The 23,640-nt window shown below is 42.9% G+C and overlaps 1 protein-coding gene across 2 annotated transcripts in view; it reads left to right on the top strand.

Moving 5' to 3' along the window:
* DNAH2 (dynein axonemal heavy chain 2) overlaps positions 1 to 23,640 on the top strand; it is a 131,306-nt gene that overhangs the window by 35,568 nt on the left and 72,098 nt on the right. For both annotated transcript variants that reach the window (XM_075859259.1, XM_075859260.1), the window contains 7 exons: positions 4,113 to 4,283; positions 4,368 to 4,596; positions 5,860 to 5,970; positions 6,183 to 6,421; positions 14,201 to 14,392; positions 16,309 to 16,466; positions 17,344 to 17,431. In XM_075859259.1, coding sequence (XP_075715374.1) covers positions 4,113 to 4,283; positions 4,368 to 4,596; positions 5,860 to 5,970; positions 6,183 to 6,421; positions 14,201 to 14,392; positions 16,309 to 16,466; positions 17,344 to 17,431 — 1,188 coding nt within the window. The remainder of the gene's footprint in view (positions 1 to 4,112; positions 4,284 to 4,367; positions 4,597 to 5,859; positions 5,971 to 6,182; positions 6,422 to 14,200; positions 14,393 to 16,308; positions 16,467 to 17,343; positions 17,432 to 23,640) is intronic.

Genomic DNA, 23,640 nt, shown 5'->3' with positions numbered 1-23,640 from the left:
CTTCTGTGTAATACTCCTGATACACCATGTAACCCCTCTGTATAATACTCCTGATACACCATCTAACACCTCTGTATAATACTCCTGATACACCATGTAACACCTCTGCATAATACTCCTGATACACCATGTAACACCTCTGCATAATACTCCTGATACACCATGTAACACCTCTGTATAATACTCCTGATACACCATGTAACCCCTCTGTATAATACTCCTGATACACCATCTAACACCTCTGTATAATACTCCTGATACACCATGTAACACCTCTGCATAATACTCCTGATACACCATGTAACACCTCTGCATAATACTCCTGATACACCATGTAACACCTCTGTATAATACTCCTGATACACCATGTAACCCCTCTGTATAATACTCCTGATACACCATGTAACCCCTCTGTATAATACTCCTGATACACCATGTAACCCCTCTGTATAATACTCCTGATACACCATCTAACACCTCTGTATAATACTCCTGATACACCATGTAACCCCTCTGTATAATACTCCTGATACACCATCTAACACCTCTGCATAATACTCCTGATACACCATGTAACACCTCTGTATAATACTCCTGATACACCATGTAACCCCTCTGTATAATACTCCTGATACACCATGTAACACCTCTGTATAATACTCCTGATACACCATGTAACACCTCTGTATAATACTCCTGATACACCATGTAACCCCTCTGTATAATAATCCTGATACACCATGTAACCCCTCTGTATAATACTCCTGATACACCATGTAACACCTCTGCATAATACTCCTGATACACCATGTAACACCTCTGCATAATACTCCTGATACACCATGTAACACCTCTGCATAATACTCCTGATACACCATGTAACCCCTCTGTATAATACTCCTGATACACCATGCAACACCTCTGTATAATACTCCTGATACACCATGTAACCCCTCTGTATAATACTCCTGATACACCATCTAACACCTCTGTATAATACTCCTGATACACCATGTAACACCTCTGTATAATACTCCTGATACACCATGTAACCCCTCTGTATAATACTCCTGATACACCATGTAACCCCTCTGTATAATACTCCTGATACACCATGTAATCCCTCTGTATAATACTCCTGATACACCATCTAACACCTCTGTATAATACTCCTGATACACCATGTAACACCTCTATATAATACTCCTGATACACCATGTAACACCCCTGTATAATACTCCTGATACACCATGTAACACCTCTGTATAATACTCCTGATACACCATGTAACCCCTCTGTATAATACTCCTGATACACCATGTAACACCTCTGTATAATACTCCTGATACACCATGTAACACCTCTGTATAATACTCCTGATACACCATGTAACCCCTCTGTATAATACTACTGATACACCATGTAACACCTCTGTATAATACTCCTGATACACCATGTAACACCTCTGTATAATACTCCTGATACACCATCTAACACCTCTGTATAATACTCCTGATACACCATGTAACCCCTCTGTATAATACTCCTGATACACCATGTAACACCTCTGTATAATACTCCTGATACACCATGTAACCCCTCTGTATAATACTCCTGATACACCATGTAACCCCTCTGTATAATACTCCTGATACACCATGTAACACCTCTGTATAATACTCCTGATACACCATGTAACCCCTCTGTATAATACTCCTGATACACCATGTAACACCTCTGTATAATACTCCTGATACACCATGTAACCCCTCTGTATAATACTCCTGATACACCATGTAACCCCTCTGTATAATATTTCTGATACGCCATGTAACCCCTCTGTATAATACTCCTGATACACCATGTAACCCCTCTGTATAATACTCCTGATACACCATGTAACACCTCTGTATAATACTCCTGATACACCATGTAACCCCTCTGTATAATACTCCTGATACACCATGTAACCCCTCTGTATAATATTTCTGATACGCCATGTAACCCCTCTGTATAATACTCCTGATACACCATCTAACACCTCTGTATAATACTCCTGATACACCATGTAACCCCTCTGTATAATACTCCTGATACACCATCTAACACCTCTGCATAATACTCCTGATACACCATGTAACACCTCTGTATAATACTCCTGATACACCATGTAACCCCTCTGTATAATACTCCTGATACACCATGTAACACCTCTGTATAATACTCCTGATACACCATGTAACACCTCTGTATAATACTCCTGATACACCATGTAACACCTCTGTATAATACTCCTGATACACCATGTAACCCCTCTGTATAATACTCCTGATACACCATGTAACCCCTCTGTATAATATTTCTGATACACCATGTAACCCCTCTGTATAATACTCCTGATACACCATGTAACCCCTCTGTATAATACTCCTGATACACCATGTAACACCTCTGTATAATACTCCTGATACACCATGTAACCCCTCTGTATAATACTCCTGATACACCATGTAACACCTCTGTATAATACTCCTGATACACCATGTAACCCCTCTGTATAATACTCCTGATACACCATGTAACCCCTCTGTATAATATTTCTGATACGCCATGTAACCCCTCTGTATAATACTCCTGATACACCATGTAACCCCTCTGTATAATACTCCTGATACACCATGTAACACCTCTGTATAATACTCCTGATACACCATGTAACCCCTCTGTATAATACTCCTGATACACCATGTAACCCCTCTGTATAATATTTCTGATACGCCATGTAACCCCTCTGTATAATACTCCTGATACACCATCTAACACCTCTGTATAATACTCCTGATACACCATGTAACCCCTCTGTATAATACTCCTGATACACCATCTAACACCTCTGCATAATACTCCTGATACACCATGTAACACCTCTGTATAATACTCCTGATACACCATGTAACCCCTCTGTATAATACTCCTGATACACCATGTAACACCTCTGTATAATACTCCTGATACACCATGTAACACCTCTGTATAATACTCCTGATACACCATGTAACACCTCTGTATAATACTCCTGATACACCATGTAACCCCTCTGTATAATACTCCTGATACACCATGTAACCCCTCTGTATAATATTTCTGATACGCCATGTAACCCCTCTGTATAATACTCCTGATACACCATGTAACCCCTCTGTATAATACTCCTGATACACCATGTAACACCTCTGTATAATACTCCTGATACACCATGTAACCCCTCTGTATAATACTCCTGATACACCATGTAACCCCTCTGTATAATATTTCTGATACGCCATGTAACCCCTCTGTATAATACTCCTGATACACCATCTAACACCTCTGTATAATACTCCTGATACACCATGTAACCCCTCTGTATAATACTCCTGATACACCATCTAACACCTCTGCATAATACTCCTGATACACCATGTAACACCTCTGTATAATACTCCTGATACACCATGTAACCCCTCTGTATAATACTCCTGATACACCATGTAACACCTCTGTATAATACTCCTGATACACCATGTAACACCTCTGTATAATACTCCTGATACACCATGTAACACCTCTGTATAATACTCCTGATACACCATGTAACCCCTCTGTATAATACTCCTGATACACAATGTAACCCCTCTGTATAATACTCCTGATACACCATGTAACACCTCTGTATAATACTCCTGATACACCATGTAACCCCTCTGTATAATACTCCTGATACACCATGTAACACCTCTGTATAATACTCCTGATACACCATGTAACCCCTCTGTATAATACTCCTGATACACCATGTAACCCCTCTGTATAATATTTCTGATACGCCATGTAACCCCTCTGTATAATACAGTATTATTATACAGAGTGTTACTCTGTGGGCCCTGAAGATGATGTAGTACAGTACACAGAACATTAAAGAGGGGGGTTGCTGGGAAGCACCCACTTGTTGAGTTTGGGATCTGTAATCTCTGTAACCCTACTTTCCTCCGTGTCTTGGTGATCTATGCTCTTCCATTTCTTCCTGTGCAATATTGACAGTGTTGGCTCCTTGTGTCTTTTTACCACTCTAGAAACCAAATTTAAAGCAGAGGATTGTGCTGAGCCGACTAACCATTGAGATGTGGACGTCAGAGCTTGATGTCGCTTTGGACCGGTTTGCATCAGACGTGACACAGGAGACGCTGTCTGTGTATTTGGACCCTCACACTGGTCTGCATGTCGAGCCCAATATGCCGGCACAGGTGGGTAACATCTTTCGCTGTCACCTTTTTAGATGTCACTTTGTCACATATGAACTAAAGGTCTCCACGTTATTTCTCTTCCAGAACGTGGAGCAGTTAATTTACTTCATCAGGAAGGATCGAGTCCCTCTAACCCCTGAGAACCTGGAAGAGAACCTGCAGTTTGGATCTCTACGGGGGTCCTACATTGTAACGCTGCTCAGGCTCATGAACGGCATCTACGCCCCATACATCTTCAGTGACTCCAGTTGGCCCGAGAGCATCCGCAATGACTTCCTGGCTCATGTCCAACGATTCTTGGCAGCACTGACAGGTAGCCCGTAATTGTCAACTTTTTTCCCATGCTCAATGGGCTGGGCACCGTGACAAAAATTGAAGCAATCTTAAAGTTAAACGGCAGCGGTAATGGTGCTTCTTTAAAGGGAACGTCTTGTGTGTAATTTTAGTTATTAGATGTCAGTCTGAAGAATAGAAATAATGTGTTTTCATTTTTTGTTACGATTTAGCCATTTATTTTTTATTTCTAGGAAAAACAAATGGCTACAACATGGCTTCCCTGGGAGCGGCCATATTAGAGGCACACGCTTACTTTCTCGATTGTCTGTATAATATAGGGACACATTGATAAATCAGCACTACAACTAATTTGGCCGAATCAGATTAACCCATTATCTCACCCACCCTTTAATGATAACAGGATGACGCTGCTTACCCTGCCCCAGTCTATACAGCAAAGCATAAAATTGGTTCAGGGTTTTTTTTTTATATAAAAAATCACATAAAATATTCCACAAAATGTATTAAACAATACGTTTATGATAAAAACCTGATTTACGGTAAGTAATATGTAATTTTCTATTGATATGTTCCCTATTTCATTCAGGATTTTTATTATAAATATATTTTTCATTTACATTTTTTATGTTATTTTTTTCTATTTTATGTGACTATCTATATAATACAAGGAAATCTTGAAATTTTGCTGTTTTCACACTGTCCACTAAAGCCGGAAACAGTATGCTGAAATTTCCTATTTTTTTTTTAGCTCACGTGTCAGCTTTGCTGTGTAGACTGGGACAAGTGCCGGAGATTTAAAGGGTTTGTCCGGTGAGATAAAATCGAAGGCCTATCTTCAGGACAGGCCATCAATATCTAATCGGTGGAGGTCCAACTCTCGACACTCCAGTTGATCAGCTGTTTGAAGGGGCCATGACTCTCTCTGGCGAGTGCAGTGTCCCGTTTAGCCTTACACTGCTCCATACCATACAACACCTTCACACTCATAGTAGCGAAGCACAATATTACAGACTTCTCCCATTCAAACAGCTGATCAACATCTGTGCGTTGACCTCCAGCGATCAGATATGGAATTTCTATTTGCCGGCTAAACAGATTTTTTTGGACTATCAGCATTCCCAGACCGAGATTCTGACAGATTATTTGTGAATCTTGGATGAAAATTCTGCCCATTCCTGCTGTTCGGAGCTGATCTAATGGCATTTCATTGTGTTTTCTGTATCCACATGGAATGTTCCTATGTCTTCCCTGACCCATCTTCTTCTTCTACCAATACCAGACACAAGGTATAAGCTGCAGGGACACACCGTCCTTTATATCCCTATTGAAGCCATGCCCTTAGCGGCTGAGGAGGCCGTGAATGACAAGGAGCTGGTACAGAGGCTGGAGAGTGAGTATATGTCTAAAGATAGATAGATATGAGATAGATTGATAGATATTGTGGTGCGGACATTACTGGTGACACCTCTGTCCTCACATTCGGCACTTCTGTATTGTATGGGATCAAATAGAAAAAACTTTTCTTCCTTAATGAAAGTACCTGACTCTCGTCTGGTGATATCTGTGCCTGGTTCTCCGTGTGACGTCTTTCCTTCTTCACAGCCGCCATGGTGCACTGGACTCGTCAGATCAAGGAGGTCCTGAGTGCGCAGGAAGCGGTGGAGTTGCGAGAGAGCTCGGGACCTTTAGAAGAGATTGAGTTTTGGAGAGACCGATGTGCCGACCTGTCAGGCCTTGGCACACAGCTGGACAAGTCGGGGGTCAAACACATAGAGCTGATCCTGGAACTGGCCAAGTCCTCATATATAGGACCATTTCAGAAGTTGTCCAAGCAGATCCAGGTGAGGTCCGACCTTCCCCTCAATATAAAAGAACACAATAACCCGAATGGCCCTTTAAAAAAATGAAAAAACAAAAAACAAAAACTATAGTATTGGACAATCCCTTCTGCTGCGTTTCCCAGTGATCAGCTGTAATCAATGGGTTTTCTCTTCTAGATAATCCCTTTAGTCATACTACATAACGTATAAGACGTCAAATATTAAAAACAGGATGAGACCTGGGGCTGGCTGGGATCTGAGCTCCATTCCCACCTTTATTGCTCTTACATGGGGCTGGCTGCTGATCCTTGGCCTGGCCTGGGGCTGACGGGTAGTCCTGAGCAGAAGGCTGAACCTCATACCTACCTCATTGGCCTTGCATGGGGCTAGCTGCGGGTCCTGAGCTGGGGTCTCGGCTTCATTCCCACCTTCATTGGCCTTGCATGGGGCTGCTGCAGGTCCTGAACTGGAGGCTAAGCCTCATACCTACCTTTCTTCATTGGCCTTACATGGGGCTGGCTGCGGGTTCTGAGCTGGGGTCTGGGCTTCATTCCCACCTTCATTGCTCTTGCATGGGGCTTGCTACTAGTCCTTGGCCTGGCCTGGGGCTGACGGGTAGTCCTGAGCTTAAGGTTGAACTTCATACCTACCTCATTGGCCTTGCATGGGGCTAGCTGCGGGTCCTGAGCTGGGGTCTGGGCTTCATTCCCACCTTCATTGGCCCGGGCCTAGCAGCTTCAGTGAGGGGGTGTTAGAAGAATTTTCCACCTCAATAAGAGCTTCATTTTTATTCTTGTGACTAGGAGACAAGTGGCAGATCAGCAGTTGTCTGCTTTCTTTACATAAACTCTGGTTTATATAGACTTTAACCACAACCAGGTGACATTTTGCACATGACAGTGAGTATCTTACACAAAATACTAGTCTAATGCAGTTTTGATTCATATAGCATATTATGACACTTCGGGTATGTTCACACGCAGTGACCAAAAACGTCTGAAAATACGGAGCTCCTGATTTTCAGACGTTTTTGTAGCAACTTGCGTTTTTCGCTGCGTTCTTTACGGCCGTTTTTGGCCAGTCCATTTTCCAAACTACCCCTCAATCCATGAGGTGAAGATGTCATTTATTCTGGAGTTTTCCGCAAGCTCTTCGGACAGGGAATTAAGTCCTTCCAATGCCTCGGTAATACTGCCATCAGGAGCTGTATTACTGGGATTAAAAGTACAACAGAAGATCCCAAACATTTTGCAGACACCCCCTTTTCCTGCTAGTAACATATCCAGGGCCATTCTATTTCACCATGTCCATTAAAGATATAGGTCCCAACTGATCTGCAATGCCCTTTATTGCATCTCTGGTATAATTAACAACTCTTTGTTGATTGTAATAAATATATTTAATCCAGTCGACATTCTTATTTATCGTAGACCACCAGAAAAGTACAGACTCCAAGCCTGATGCAATCTGATTTCGGGCCTTAAGCTCATTTGTCCCCCCTCGGGGTACTCCTATTTCATCTATGTATATTCTATGGTCAAAGGAACCTCCAGGGATAGACCGCTTATAGCGATTCAGATAGTCTCCAGGGCTTTTTCTCATTCTCTGAAACTCGGGTGCTAAAAACAAGTGGATGTCATCAGAAGCTGAACCAGAGTACAGCCTCCCTGCCACTTGGCCTTCCTGTCTCCACAAAGCCACCAGAGATCAGTCCTTGCCCTTGTCTGGTTGGTAAACTAATTACCATTATCGGTACCAATATCTATGGTGGTTTCACAAAACTCTTCAGTGAGGTTCCCGACTTTCTTACCTTGCCCATTCCTCAGAAAGCAGGTGTAGTTGTCTGAGTAATCAACCACTAAGGGAGGGATTTCATCTCTCCCCACAGGTGGGTACAATAAAGAGAATGTCTTACATCATTTATCACCTGGATTATATGATGCATTATATAAAGATAACACGCATTGCAGACCTTGTGGGTTCTCCTTATCTGACAGCCTGATTTTGGATTACAGTGTATCCTATCCAGGCTAACCATTCATGTTTATCACTGTAACCTGTTTCTAATGTCATTTCATCTTCATTAACGAAGTTCGCCAGATAGACTATGGAGGGTGGGTTTATCTCCGGGGCTAAAGAACCTTCAGTTGAATCCTTTTTCTTAAAGCGGCTCTGTCACCACATTATAAGTGCCCTATATTGTACATAATATGATCGGCGCTGTAATGTAGATTACAGCAGTGTTTTTTATTTAGAAAAACGATCATTTTTGACGGAGTTATGACCTATTTTAGCTTTATGCCAATGACTTTCTTAATGGACAACTGGGCGTGTTTTACTATATGGCCAAGTGGGCGTTGTGGAGAGAAGTGTATGACGCTGACCAATCAGTGCATTGATCTCTAACCACAGGTCGCAAATCTATTTCATATGTTGCAGTCTAACCTTCAGTGAACCTAAGTCTTTAGGGAATCATACTCCCAACCCTGCTTACCAGGGATCCCATACCTTAGGTGGATACACCTTGGACCCCCATAGAATACCTAGAACATTTTGCCCTGTCTCCTCCCAGGCTCTGGATGTTTTGTGTGTATATCCAAGAGCTACGTTCGGCTATGTGTACGGCCATAGGTGTGGTAAGCAGAACCTGATATGATCTTTTTTCAATGAAAATAATATCCAATTTCCTGGCTTCACAGTTTCAGGTTCAGGTACAGGGTCACCTGGAATACAATTAGAGATAGAAACTTCCCCGTTGGTTAGCATTTTTGCCATATATTCAGCAAGTGAAATATCAGGCTCCTCAGCCATCCTAGAGAATGGTTTTAACTGTGGTATTACAAATGGTCTACCCATTTGGTAAATGCATCAATAATCACTAAGCAATAATTCTTCCCTTTGAGTTTCGTATGAGAACCAAAGTCAAAAATAACTACTTTTAATAACATACGAAATCAGCATTAATATACTTGTCTTAAAGGAACAATGTCTTTATTATTCACTACATTAGAACAAGACGGGGTCTCCAGGCAAGATGGCTGCTGCACAAAATGAATTCATTTAAACATTATTATAATCACTTTCACATTTCCCACCTTTTGTTTATTTGAGGACATTTTGTACCCAAGCCAGGTACTTAAAAGAGGGCTTATCCCCCTTACGGACTTTCTTTTCTTAGCTTGCTCTATGGTCATACTTGTCCTGTATAATGCCAAAAAGGTCTATACAGTGGCAACAGGCTGGGCCAACTACTTGGCAAATGCCCTCTTGGGCAGCATTCAAAACATCAAACACATAAACTGTAACAGTGTCCAATCTGACGGCCACTTTCTCTATATTATGAGCATTCTTTACTGCTAAACCTACTAATATTGGCAAAAAACCAAACTTCTCCTACCACGGTACATATTGGTCATAATTGTCGCACTGTCACTTACTGTCCTAAAGGGACTTTTACCCCTGCAGATATAACAGGTCGTGGGCAGCATCTTTCTCAAACTTAAAGACACCCGGGTAACATAACCTCCGGGCTCTCATTGCTGCCATGTACTTCTTACTTATGAGTGACAACAACCAGTGACCTTCACCTCATAACTCCACATAAAATATCTCAAGTTGTTATTCACAATATCGTGGCATGTTTACATACATTATAATTATAAACCTCAGACAATAGGGTCTCAACTAAGAAAATAATACTATCACCAATCTCATGCTATCACCCCTGAGGTTTGGGTCCCATCAGTTCATTGACAAGTCCTGTACATCAAATCAAACAAACACCTTTATATAAGAAAAACTTCTCTGTCCCATATTCTATATTTCTGTATACCTCGTATATCTTGACCACAAGGTATTTTCACCAAAGTCACAGTACACACACAAAACCTACAACAACATGCACAAGTATAATGCTGATCAGTCATATACTTAATGTTCCTGGGTGTTTTAACAGTATTTTGCCTACTGATTAGTCCTTGTAACAATTTTACAAAGGACCGTTCCTAATTGGACTCCCTTATACACACAAGGTTTTATTTATTTAACCCTTATACATTCAATCTTCACAGTCAAGGAGTCTCATATATGTTTCATCTATAACAACCATTTCTTTCAACTGCACCAAAGAAATACTTGATTACCTTAAAACTTCTGGTGTCAGAGTCGTCCAGAGGCAATTAGGGGCTGGTCAGACCAGCAGCAGATCTTCTGGATGTGTCTTTACACCACAGTTTGAAAGTCTTTATCTTTCTTTAATTTTGGATTTAGTTTATCTCAATCATTCAATACTTTGTCACAATCTTAAACTTTATAAAACAAATAATCCTAATACTCTATAAGAGATCCTCCAAATCTCCAAGTACTTTATCTTTTACGTGCTGCACGGAGTTATTTATTACCTGTAGACTTCTCACACTGGCTATGGACTACTAATCTCGAGAACCGCTATTCCCAGATTTTTATATTAAGACCTGAGCTTAAAATAACTAAGACCCAGTCTTAGTACCTAAGATCCAACTTAGGTTTTTATCACGTAACCTTATAACATCTAAATATGAAAAATAATAAAAACACATATAAACAAAATTATATTACCGTTATTCAGATGAAAACTCGAATCCTCATTTCTCCGGTCTATGTTCTTTTAGAATCCGTCACTCCACCCTGTCCGTCCCATCAGACTGGCCTCTTATTGACAGCAATCAACCGGAGGTCTTTAGATTTAGTGAGTTCATTGAATAACTCACCCCGTGCACGGTATGCAGTCTTTGAGGGGACGAGGGTCTGGAGATATTGGTTTCCGGTTCGAAGGACCAAGATGTTAGAAGAATTTTCCATACTTATCAATAATGATTCAAATTTTCACCTCAATAAGAGCTTCATTTTTATTCTTGCGACAAGGAGACAAGTGGCAGATCGGCAGTTGTCTGTCTTCTTTACATAAACTCTGGTTTATATAGACTTTAACCACAACCAGGTGACATTTTGCACATGACAGTAAGTATCTTACACAAAATACTAGTCTAATGCCGTTTTGCTTCATATAGCATATTTTGACTCTTACATCTAAAACTGGAATAAAGTTGAACTTCCTTAAATTCCATCTGTCTTTATTGAGAAATTTCCACTGTCCCAGACTTGAAAGCAAAGCATATTTAACACTCTATCAGCTAAAAACATTTCCTAATAAGCTGTGTATAGCTCAGTGTATATTTAATTTCATTACATCAAATAATCATAAATTTAAAATAAAACTTTCATAACAGGGGGGACATCTTTGCCCCTTTGGCCCATTCTTTATTTGCCAGTACCTACATAGTTACATATAGTTACATAGTTAGTACGGCTGAAAAAAGACACATGTCCATCAAGTTCAACCAAGGGAAGGGAAAAGGGAAGGAAAAATTTCTACACATAGGAGCTAATATTTTTTTGTTCTAGGAAATTATCTAACCCTTTTTTAAAGCCATCTACTGTCCCTGCTGTGACCAGCTCCTGCGGTAGGCTATTCCATAAATTCACAGTTCTCACTGTAAAGAAGCCTTGTCGCCTCTGCAGCTTGAACCTTTTTTTCTCCAGACGGAGGGAGTGCCCCCTTGTTTTTTGAGGGGGTTTTACAAGGAACAGGATTTCACCATATTTTTTGTATGTGCCATTAATATATTTATATAAGTTAATCATGTCCCCCCTTAGTCTTCTTTTTTCAAGGCTAAATAGGTTTAATTCTTTCAATCTTTCCTCATAACTTAAATTCTCCATGCCCCTTATTAGCTTCGTTGCTCTTCTTTGTATTTTTTCCAACTCCAGGGCATCCTTTCTATGAACTGGAGCCCAGAACTGAACTGCATATTCTAGATGAGGCCTCACTAATGCTTTGTAAAGTGGCATTATTACATCCCTGTCCCGCGAGTCCATGCCTCTTTTAATACACGACAATATCCTGCTGGCCTTTGAAGCAGCTGATTGACACTGCATGCTGTTATTGAGTTTATGATTTACAAGTACACCCAGATCCTTCTCAACAAGTGAATCCGCCAGTGTAGCGCCCCCTAGGACATATGATGCATGCAGGTTGTTGGTACCAAGATGCATAACTTTACATTTATCTACATTAAACTTCATTTGCCAAGTGGACGCCCAAACACTTAGTTTGTTTAAATCTGCCTGTAATTCATGAACATCTTCCATAGTCTGAACTATATTACATAGCGTGGTGTCATCTGCAAAAATAGAAATAGTGCTATTAATCCCTTCCTCTATATCATTAATAAATAAGTTGAATAATAGTGGTCCCAGCACTGAACCCTGGGGTACACCACTTATAACCGGGGACCATTCAGAGAAGGAATCATTGACCACAACCCTCTGGATACGGTCCTTGAGCCAATTCTCAATCCAATTACAAACTATATTTTCTAAACCTATAGTCCTTAATTTACCCATTAGGCGTCTATGGGGGACAGTGTCAAATGCCTTTGCAAAGTCTAAAAACACTAAATCCACAGCGGCCCCTCTGTCTAGACTTCTGCTCACCTCTTCATAAAAACAGATTAGGTTAGTTTGACAACTTCTGTCCTTAGTAAAACCGTGCTGGCTGTCACTTATAATGCTATTTATTGTCACATAATCCTGTATATAGTCCCTCAATAGCCCCTCAAACATTTTCCCCACGATGGATGTTAAGCTTACTGGTCTATAATTACCCGGGGAAGACCTAGAGCCCTTTTTGAAAATAGGCACCACATTTGCCCTGCGCCAGTCCCTTGGCACTATACCAGTCACTAGAGATTCTCTGAATATTATGAAAAGGGGGACAGAAATAACTGAACTAAGCTCTTTAAGAATTCTAGGGTGTAACCCATCTGGTCCCGGGGCCTTGTGCACATTTATTTTATTTAATTTAGCTTGGACCATCTCTACATTCATCCAATTCAGTATATCAACTGATAGATTAACAGCACTGGCACCGGCTACATCAGCTGCTCTTTCTTCTTTTGTATATACAGAGCTAAAGAACCCATTTAGTAACTCTGCCTTCTCTTGATCCCCTGTGATCAACTCCCCATTACCATTATCTAGGGGTCCTACATGTTCAGACCTTGGCTTTTTTGCATTTATATGCTTGAAGAATTTTTTAGGATTTGTTTTACTATCCTTGGCCACCTGCCTTTCATTTTGTATTTTTGCTAATTTTATTACATTTTTACAGATTTTATTAAGCTCTTTATATTTTACAAAGGCTACAGCTGTACCCTCAGATTTGTATTTTTTAAATGCCCTTTTTTTGTCATGTATTGCCCCTTTCACAGAAGGTGTAAGCCATGTGGGGTTTAATTTGAGTCGTTTATACTTATTACCTGTAGGAATAAATTTTGCACTATAATAACTCAAAGTAGATTTGAAAATCTCCCATTTATCATTTGTTCCATTATTTGACATTAGTTCTTCCCAGTCTATATCCTGAATTGCAGCCCTCATCCTGGGGAAATTGGCTTTCTTAAAATTAAATGTTTTTGCCCTCCCAGCCTGCGTTTGTTTTTTACAGTATAGGTAAAATGTAACTATATTATGATCACTGTTACCGAGGTTTTCACGAACATTGACATTCCCAACAAGATCTGCATTATTAGAAATGACCAGATCCAACAGAGCTTCACCTCTAGTCGGGTTTTCCACAAACTGGCCCATAAAATTTTCCTGCAACAGGTTGAGGAAATGTCTCCCCTTTGCAGTTGAAGCCGAACCATGACACCAATCTTGTTCTGCATTATGTCTAATGTGTGTGTGTTTCTCTTTCAGGAGGGATCCGTCCAGGCTCAGTCTAACCTAAATTTCCTGTCTCTTCTGAAACAACCATTTGAAGAGATGGTGTCCCTCAAGATAAAGGAAATTCCTGGCAAACTTCCTCATCTCCTCAGCCTTGTCCGCATCATCTGGGTCAACTCGCCCTACTACAACACGCGGGAACGTCTTACCGCACTTTTCCGGAAAGTAAGAAGCAAAAAACAGTTGTTGTATATTCATACACACCCCAAACCAAGTAGTGAGCTCTTTAGGTAGATGGCCAGGGATCATGTCACTTGTGTTTACATTCATGTAGCACCTTCAATGCTCTGACATGGTGGAAATCCTCCATGTTATAATATTGGTAACAACTCCCACTGGCGTCACGTAATAGATTGATTCAGCAATTATCTAGTACAATAATATGACTGGACTTTTATTTAAGGGCCCACTTTGGACAATCCCTTTTTGTAAGAAGATTCCCCTGACAATAAGCTGATCACAGGGCTTTTAAGACCCTGAACGATCAGCTATAATCTTTGGGGAGCAAGTGTCCAGTTTCCCTGCAGCGCCACCACAGGAGAAATTTAGCATTGCATAGGGCCCATTAAAAATTAGTGAGCAGCTCAGGAAATAAGCAGAGATGTGCGGGTCTTCAGGAGTGGGAGACTCTCTTTGTAACTGCTCTCTGTTCTGGAGGGTCCTGCATGCCCCGCTCCCTCTTAAGAATCACTCGTAATTTCTAAAAGTGTATTTCTGCAACCTGAGACAGACTAGCAATGCCCATAATTTATTTTCCTTTTCATTTACCTAACCCCATGCTCTTCCTGCCACCTGTTGTCTGCCAGGGAATTGCACTTCAAAAGGGTGGGCGGCACGTCTGCAAAGATGCTGCCCCCTGAAGTGAAGTTCTCACCTGCAATGAATGGAAACACCTTCTCTCTGTGACCTCACTGAAGACGTCTGCAGTACAATCTGATGCCGTATAGAAATCTGGGATTACTCCGTCCAGGGAATGTCCTAATTCAAGTGGGTCCAAGCACCCTGTAAAAACTTACAGTATATGTTCATGAGCACATAAAGTCCCGTGTAAACAGTACATCACCTACGTTATTATCTGCAGATTATTATATGTGATAAAGCCGCAAACTATTGGTGACATTATCTAGTGGTTTGGATGTAAAACCTGGCCCGTGGTCTATGTAACCTGTGCTGTATGTAGAACTTAACTCCATACCTACGTCTACTCCGTGTCTATGTCCGCTCCGTGTCTACGTCCGCTCCGTGTCTACGTCCGCTCCGTGTCTACGTCCGCTCCGTGTCTACGTCCGCTCCGTGCCTACGTCCGCTCCGTGCCTACGTCCGCTCCGTGCCTACGTCCGCTCCGTGCCTACGTCCGCTCCGTGCCTACGTCCTCTCCGTGCCTACGTCCTCTCCGTGCCTACGTCCTCTCCGTGCCTACGTTCTCTCCGTGTCTACGTCCGCTCCGTGTCTACGTCCGCTCCGTGTCTACGTCCGCTCCGTGTCTACGTCCGCTCCGTGTCTACGTCCGCTCCGTGTTTACGTCAACTCCGTGTCTACGTCCTCTCCGTGTCTACGTCCTCTCCGTGTCTACGTCCGCTCCGTGTCTACGTCCGCTCCGTGCCTACGTCCTCTCCGTGTCTACGTCCGCTCCGTGTCTACGTCCGCTCCGTGTCTACGTCCGCTCCGTGTCTACGTCCTCTCCGTGCCTACGTCCTCTCCGTGCCTACGTCCTCTCCGTGCCTACGTCCGCTCCGTGCCTACGTCCTCTCCGTGCCTACGTCCTCTCCGTGTCTACGTCCGCTCCGTGTCTACGTCCGCTCCGTGTCTACGTCCGCTCCGTGCCTACGTCCTCTCCGTGTCTACGTCCGCTCCGTGTCTCCGTCCTCTCCGTGTCTACGTCCTCTCCGTGTCTACGTCCGCTCCGTGTCTACGTCCGCTCCGTGTCTACGTCCGCTCCGTGTCTACGTCCTCTCCGTGTCTACGTCCTCTCCGTGTCTACGTCCTCTCCGTGTCTACGTCCGCTCCGTGTCTACGTCCGCTCCGTGTCTACATCTAGTCCGTGTCTACATCTACTTCATATCTACTCTGTGTCTCCACAGATAAGTAATGAATTCATCCGACTGTGTAGCCGAGAAATATCTTTAGATCGAATCTTTGATGGTTACATCAGATCAAGTCGCCAGGTGTTACAAGACTGTATACAGTGCTGCATGGCATGGAAGGAGCAGTATATGAGGGCAGCCCAGGTACACCACAGGTATGTAGGGGGACTATACACTTTATTCCACTGCCATTTTGCTGTACCCCAACCATCAGTGTGTCATTATCCTGGACCCCAAGTGTCAGTGTATCATTATCCTGTACCCCAAGTGTCAGTGTATCATTATCCTGTACCCCAAGTGTCAGTGTATCATTATCCCGTACCCCAAGTGTCAGTGTATCACTATCCTGTACCCCAAGTGTCAGTGTCATTATTCTGTACCCCACATGTCAGTGTATAATTATCCTGTACCCCAAGTGTCAGTGTATCATTATCCTGTACCCCAAGTGTCATTATTCTGTACCCCAAGTGTCAGTGTGTCATTATCCTGTCCCCAAGTGTCAGTATATCATTATCCTGTACCCCAAGTGTCAGTATCATTATCCTGTACCCCAAGTGTCGGTGTGTCATTTTTTTTAGGGACCCCAAGAGTCTCTCTGGCATTTTTTGTTCCGCTCTTGTCAATGACACCCCACAGTACGGGGGCACGAGGCAGATTTCACGTCAGGTATATTACATCACATGTTTTGCTCGGTGGCGTTGTATATTACAGGAATTCTCATATTAATTCATGTTATTTTTCTTCTCTGCCGCTGACCTCTCCCCTATCTTCCATCTCTCACAAGCCCACCCTGCGTTTTCAGCAGTCTGTTTTTATTGTATTATTTTCGGCTTCTTATTTATTGACACCTGCAGGTGTCGTGCACACCTGATTTGAGCGGTATTTATTATGTACGGCTCTGACAGCTCCCGCTGTATGCTTAATATGAAATTTTGTTATGTAGTCCAATACATTGAACAAACGGCCCATGTAAACCGCGCCATTGTATTACATTAATTGATCCCACTCACTGCCAGGTTATTCATTCCGCAGGTTTTCCATGGTTGGATGGGTTTTGGACCAAACAAGCATCTTTGCTCAAGTGGACGCCTTTATACAACGCTGTAAAGATCTCCTGGAGGTACAGAAAATATGGTATAGGAATTATGTCTGAGCTTTCTCATATATCACATAGAAAGGAGCTATGTGTCTACTCCTCCTCCTGCAGGGTGATACATATAGAAGAGAGCTATGAGTCTACTCCTCCTCCTGCAGGGTGATATATATAGAAGAGAGCTATGAGTCTACTCCTCCTGCAGGGTGATATATATATAGAGAGCTATGAGTCTACTCCTCCTCCTGCAGGGTGATACATATAGAAGAGAGCTATGAGTCTACTCCTCCTCCTGCAGAGTGATACATATAGAAGAGAGCTATGAGTCTACTCCTCCTCCTGCAGGGTGATACATATAGAAGAGAGCTATGAGTCTACTCCTCCTCCTGCAGGGTGATATATATAGAAGAGAGCTATGAGTCTACTCCTCCTCCTGCAGGGTGATACATATAGAAGAGAGCTATGAGTCTACTCCTCCTGCAGGGTGATACATATTGAAGAGAGCTATGAGACTACTACTCCTCCTGCAGGGTGATATATATAGAAGAGAGCTATGAGTCTACTCCTCCTCCTGCAGGGTGATATATACAGAAGAGAGCTATGAGACTACTCCTCCTCCTGCAGGGTGATATATATAGAAGAGAGCTATGAGTCTACTCCTCCTCCTGCAGGGTGATATATATAGAAGAGAGCTATGAGACTACTCCTCCTCCTGCAGGGTGATACATATAGAAGAGAGCTATGAGTCTACTACTCCTCCAGCAGGGTGATACATATAGAAGAGAGCTATGAGACTACTCCTCCTCCTGCAGCGTGATATATATAGATGAGAGCTATGAGTCTACTCCTCCTCCTGCAGGGTGATATATATATAGAAGAGAGCTATGAGTCTACTCCTCCTGCAGGGTGATACATATAGAAGAGAGCTATGAGACTACTCCTCCTCCTGCAGGGTGATATATATATAGAAGAGAGCTATGAGTCTACTCCTCCTCCTGCAGGGTGATACATATAGAAGAGAGCTAGGAGTCTACTCCTCCTCCTGCAGGGTGATACATATAGAAGAGAGCTATGAGTCTACTCCTCCTCCTGCAGGGTGATATATACAGAAGAGAGCTATGAGTCTACTCCTCCTCCTGCAGGGTGATACATATAGAAGAGAACTATGAGTCTACCCCTCCTCCTGCAGGGTGATACATATAGAAGAGAGCTATGAGTCTACTCCTCCTCCTGCAGGGTGATATATATATATATAGAAGAGAGCTATGAGACTCCTCCTCCTCCTGCAGGGTGATACATATAGAAGAGAGCTATGAGTCTACTCCTCCTCCTGCAGGGTGATACATATAGAAGAGAGCTATAAGTCTACTCCTCCTCCTGCAGGGTGATATATATAGAAGAGAGCTATGAGACTACTCCTCCTCCTGCAGGGTGATATATATAGAAGAGAGCTATGAGTCTACTCCTCCTCCTGCAGGGTGATATATATAGAAGAGAGCTATGAGTCTACTCCTCCTGCAGGGTGATATATATATAGAGAGCTATGAGTCTACTCCTCCTCCTGCAGGGTGATACATATAGAAGAGAGCTATGAGTCTACTCCTCCTCCTGCAGAGTGATACATATAGAAGAGAGCTATGAGTCTACTCCTCCTCCTGCAGGGTGATACATATAGAAGAGAGCTATGAGTCTACTCCTCCTCCTGCAGGGTGATATATATAGAAGAGAGCTATGAGTCTACTCCTCCTCCTGCAGGGTGATATATATATATAGAAGAGAGCTATGAGACTCCTCCTCCTCCTGCAGGGTGATACATATAGAAGAGAGCTATGAGTCTACTCCTCCTCCTGCAGGGTGATACATATAGAAGAGAGCTATAAGTCTACTCCTCCTCCTGCAGGGTGATATATATAGAAGAGAGCTATGAGACTACTCCTCCTCCTGCAGGGTGATATATATAGAAGAGAGCTATGAGTCTACTCCTCCTCCTGCAGGGTGATATATATAGAAGAGAGCTATGAGTCTACTCCTCCTGCAGGGTGATATATATATAGAAGAGAGCTATGAGTCTACTCCTCCTGCAGGGTGATACATATAGAAGAGAGCTATGAGACTACTCCTCCTCCTGCAGGGTGATATATATATAGAAGAGAGCTATGAGTCTACTCCTCCTCCTGCAGGGTGATACATATAGAAGAGAGCTATGAGTCTACTCCTCCTCCTGCAGGGTGATACATATAGAAGAGAGCTATGAGTCGTCTACTCCTCCTGCAGGGTGATATATATATATAGAAGAGAGCTATGACTCTACTCCTCCTCCTGCAGGGTGATACATATAGAAGAGAACTATGAGTCTACTCCTCCTCCTGCAGGGTGATATATATATATAGAAGAGAGCTATGAGACTCCTCCTCCTCCTGCAGGGTGATACATATAGAAGAGAGCTATGAGTCTACTCCTCCTCCTGCAGGGTGATACATATAGAAGAGAGCTATAAGTCTACTCCTCCTCCTGCAGGGTGATATATATAGAAGAGAGCTATGAGACTACTCCTCCTCCTGCAGGGTGATATATATAGAAGAGAGCTATGAGTCTACTCCTCCTCCTGCAGGGTGATACATATAGAAGAGAGCTATGAGACTACTCCTCCTCCTGCAGGGTGATACATATAGAAGAGAGCTATGAGTCTACTCCTCCTCCTGCAGGGTGATATCTATATAGAAGAGAGCTATGAGTCTACTCCTCCTCCTGCAGGGTGATACATATAGAAGAGAGCTACGAGTCTACTCCTCCTCCTGCAGGGTGATACATATAGAAGAGAGGTATGAGTCTACTCCTCCTCCTGCAGGGTGATACATATAGAAGAGAGCTATGAGTCTACTCCTCCTCCTGCAGGGTGTTACATATAGAAGAGAGCTATGAGTCTACTCCTCCTCCTGCAGGGTGATATATATATATATAGAAGAGAGCTATGAGTCTACTCCTCCTCCTGCAGGGTGATATATATAGAAGAGAGCTATGAGTCTACTCCTCCTCCTGCAGGGTGATATATATATATATATAGAAGAGAGCTATGAGTCTACTCCTCCTCCTGCAGGGTGATATATATATATATATAGAAGAGAGCTATGAGTCTACTCCTCCTCCTGCAGGGTGATATATATAGAAGAGAGCTATGAGACTACTCCTCCTCCTGCAGGGTGATATATATATAGAAGAGAGCTATGAGACTGATCCTCCTCCTGCAGGGTGATACATATAGAAGAGAGCTATGAGTCTACTCCTCCTCCTCCTGCAGGGTGATACATATAGAAGAGAGCTATGAGACTACTCCTCCTCCTGCAGGGTGATATATATAGAAGAGCGCTATGAGACTACTCCTCCTCCTGCAGGGTGATATATATAGAAGAGAGCTATGAGTCTACTCCTCCTCCTGCAGGGAGATACATATAGAAGAGAGCTATGAGTCTACTCCTCCTCCTGCAGGGTGATACATATAGAAGAGAGCTATGAGACTACTCCTCCTCCTGCAGAGTGATACATATAGAAGAGAGCTATGAGTCTACTCCTCCTCCTGCAGGGTAATATATATAGAAGAGTGCTATGAGTCTACTCCTCCTCCTGCAGGGTGATACATACAGAAGAGAGCTATGAGTCTACTCCTCCTCCTGCAGTGTAATTATATATATATAGAAGAGACCTATGAGTCTACTCCTCCTCCTGCAGGGTGATACATACAGAAGAGAGCTATGAGTCTACTCCTCCTCCTGCAGTGTAATTATATATATATAGAAGAGACCTATGAGTCTACTCCTCCTCCTGCAGGGTGATACATATAGAAGAGAGCTATGTGTCTACTCCTCCTCCTGCAGGGTGATACATATAGAAGAGAGCTATGAGACTCCTCCTCCTGCAGGGTGATATATATAGAAGAGAGCTATGAGACTCCTCCTCCTCCTGCAGGGTGATACATATAGAAGAGAGCTATGAGTCTACTCCTCCTCCTGCAGGCTGATATATATAGAAGAGAGCTATGAGTCTACTCCTCCTCCTGCAGGGTGATATATATAGAAGAGAGCTATGAGACTACTCCTCCTCCTGCAGGGTGATATATATAGAAGAGAGCTATGAGACTACTCCTCCTCCTGCATGGTGATATATATAGAAGAGAGCTATGAAACTACTCCTCCTCCTGCAGGGTGATACATACAGAAGAGAGCTATGAGTCTACTCCTCCTCCTGCAGGGTGATACATATAGAAGAGAGCTATGAGTCTACTCCTCCTCCTGCAGGGTGATACATATAGAAGAGAGCTATGAGACTACTCCTCCTCCTGCAGGGTGATATATATAGAAGAGAGCTATGAGTCTACTCCTCCTCCTGCAGGGTGATACATATGGAAGAGAGCTATGAGACTACTCCTCCTCCTGCAGGGTGATACATATAGAAGAGAGCTATGAGTCTACTCCTCCTCCTGCAGGGTGATATATATAGAAGAGAGCTATGAGACTACTCCTCCTCCTGCAGGGTGATATATATAGAAGAGAGCTATGAGACTACTCCTCCTCCTGCAGGGTGATACATATAGAAGAGAGCTATGAGTCTACTCCTCCTCCTGCAGGGTGATATATATAGAAAAGAGCTATGAGTCTAGGAGACAGGAGAATATAGATCTGCAGGGTGGCATTGCAGGGCTGTATATATGTGACAGGTTGTTGATTGTCCTGTTCTGTATATTCCCTCTGCTGGCTCGGTGTCTCTTTTCTCAGTCCCTATTATAAACCCTATTCATTTGTGCTGCGGGTAGCTGTAGTGTCCGCTGTCACGTGGCAGGTTGCTATGGTGATAGAGCCAGCAAGAGACATATATGCAGGCTGCTCCTGCGGAGAGGTGGAGTAACTTTTTCGGGATCTGTAGAACTACAAGTCGCAGTTTGCCTTAGAGAGTTAAGCGTGACAAGCGCTCCAGTTTCTCAAAGTGGAACTCCTCCTCCTGCAGGGTGATACATATAGAAGTGAGCTATGAGACTCCTCCTCCTCCTGCATGGTGATACATATAGAAGAGAGCTATGAGACTCCTCCTCCTCCTGCAGGGTGATACATATAGAAGAGATCTATGAGTCTACTCCTCCTCCTGCAGTGTGATATATATATAGAAGAGAGCTATGAGTCTACTCCTCCTCCTGCAGGGTGATACATATAGAAGAGAGCTATGAGAATACTCCTCCTCCTGCAGGGTGATATATATATATATAGGAGAGCTATGAGACTACTCCTCCTCCTGCAAGGTGATATATATAGAAGAGAGCTATGAGTCTACTCCTCCTCCTGCCGGGTGATATATATAGAAGAGAGCTACGAGTCTACTCCTCCTCCTCCTGCAGGGTGATTTATATAGAAGAGAGCTATGAGTCTACTCCTCCTCCTGCAGGGTGATATATATAGAAGAGAGCTATGAGACTACTCCTCCTCCTGCAGGGTGATATATATAGAAGAGAGCTATGAGTCTACTCCTCCTCCTGCAGGGTGATATATATAGAAGAGAGCTATGAGACTACTCCTCCTCCTGCAGGGTGATATATATAGAAGAGAGCTATGAGACTACTCCTCCTCCTGCAGGGTGATATATATATAGAAGAGAGCTATGAGTCTACTCCTCCTCCTGCAGGGTGATACATACAGAAGAGAGCTATGAGTCTACTCCTCCTCCTGCAGGGTGATACATATAGAAGAGAGCTATGAGTCTACTCCTCCTCCTGCAGGGTGATACATATAGAAGAGAGCTATGAGACTACTCCTCCTCCTGCAGGGTGATATATATATAGAAGAGAGCTATGAGTCTACTCCTCCTCCTGCAGGGTGATACATATGGAAGAGAGCTATGAGACTACTCCTCCTCCTGCAGGGTGATACATATAGAAGAGAGCTATGAGTCTACTCCTCCTCCTGCAGGGTGATATATATAGAAGAGAGCTATGAGACTACTCCTCCTCCTGCAGGGTGATATATATAGAAGAGAGCTATGAGACTACTCCTCCTCCTGCAGGGTGATATATATACAGAAGAGAGCTATGAGACTACTCCTCCTCCTGCAGGGTGATATATATAGAAAAGAGCTATGAGTCTAGGAGACAGGAGAATATAGATCTGCAGGGTGGCATTGCAGGGCTGTATATATGTGACAGGTTGTTGATTGTCCTGTTCTGTATATTCCCTCTGCTGGCTCGGTGTCTCTTT

The sequence above is a fragment of the Rhinoderma darwinii genome, chromosome 3, assembly GCF_050947455.1.
Source record: "Rhinoderma darwinii isolate aRhiDar2 chromosome 3, aRhiDar2.hap1, whole genome shotgun sequence".
In the NCBI taxonomy this organism is placed as follows: Eukaryota; Metazoa; Chordata; class Amphibia; order Anura; family Rhinodermatidae; genus Rhinoderma; species Rhinoderma darwinii.
The sequence above is the reverse complement of the archived record's forward strand: the minus strand, read 5'-3'. Positions and strand labels throughout refer to the sequence as shown.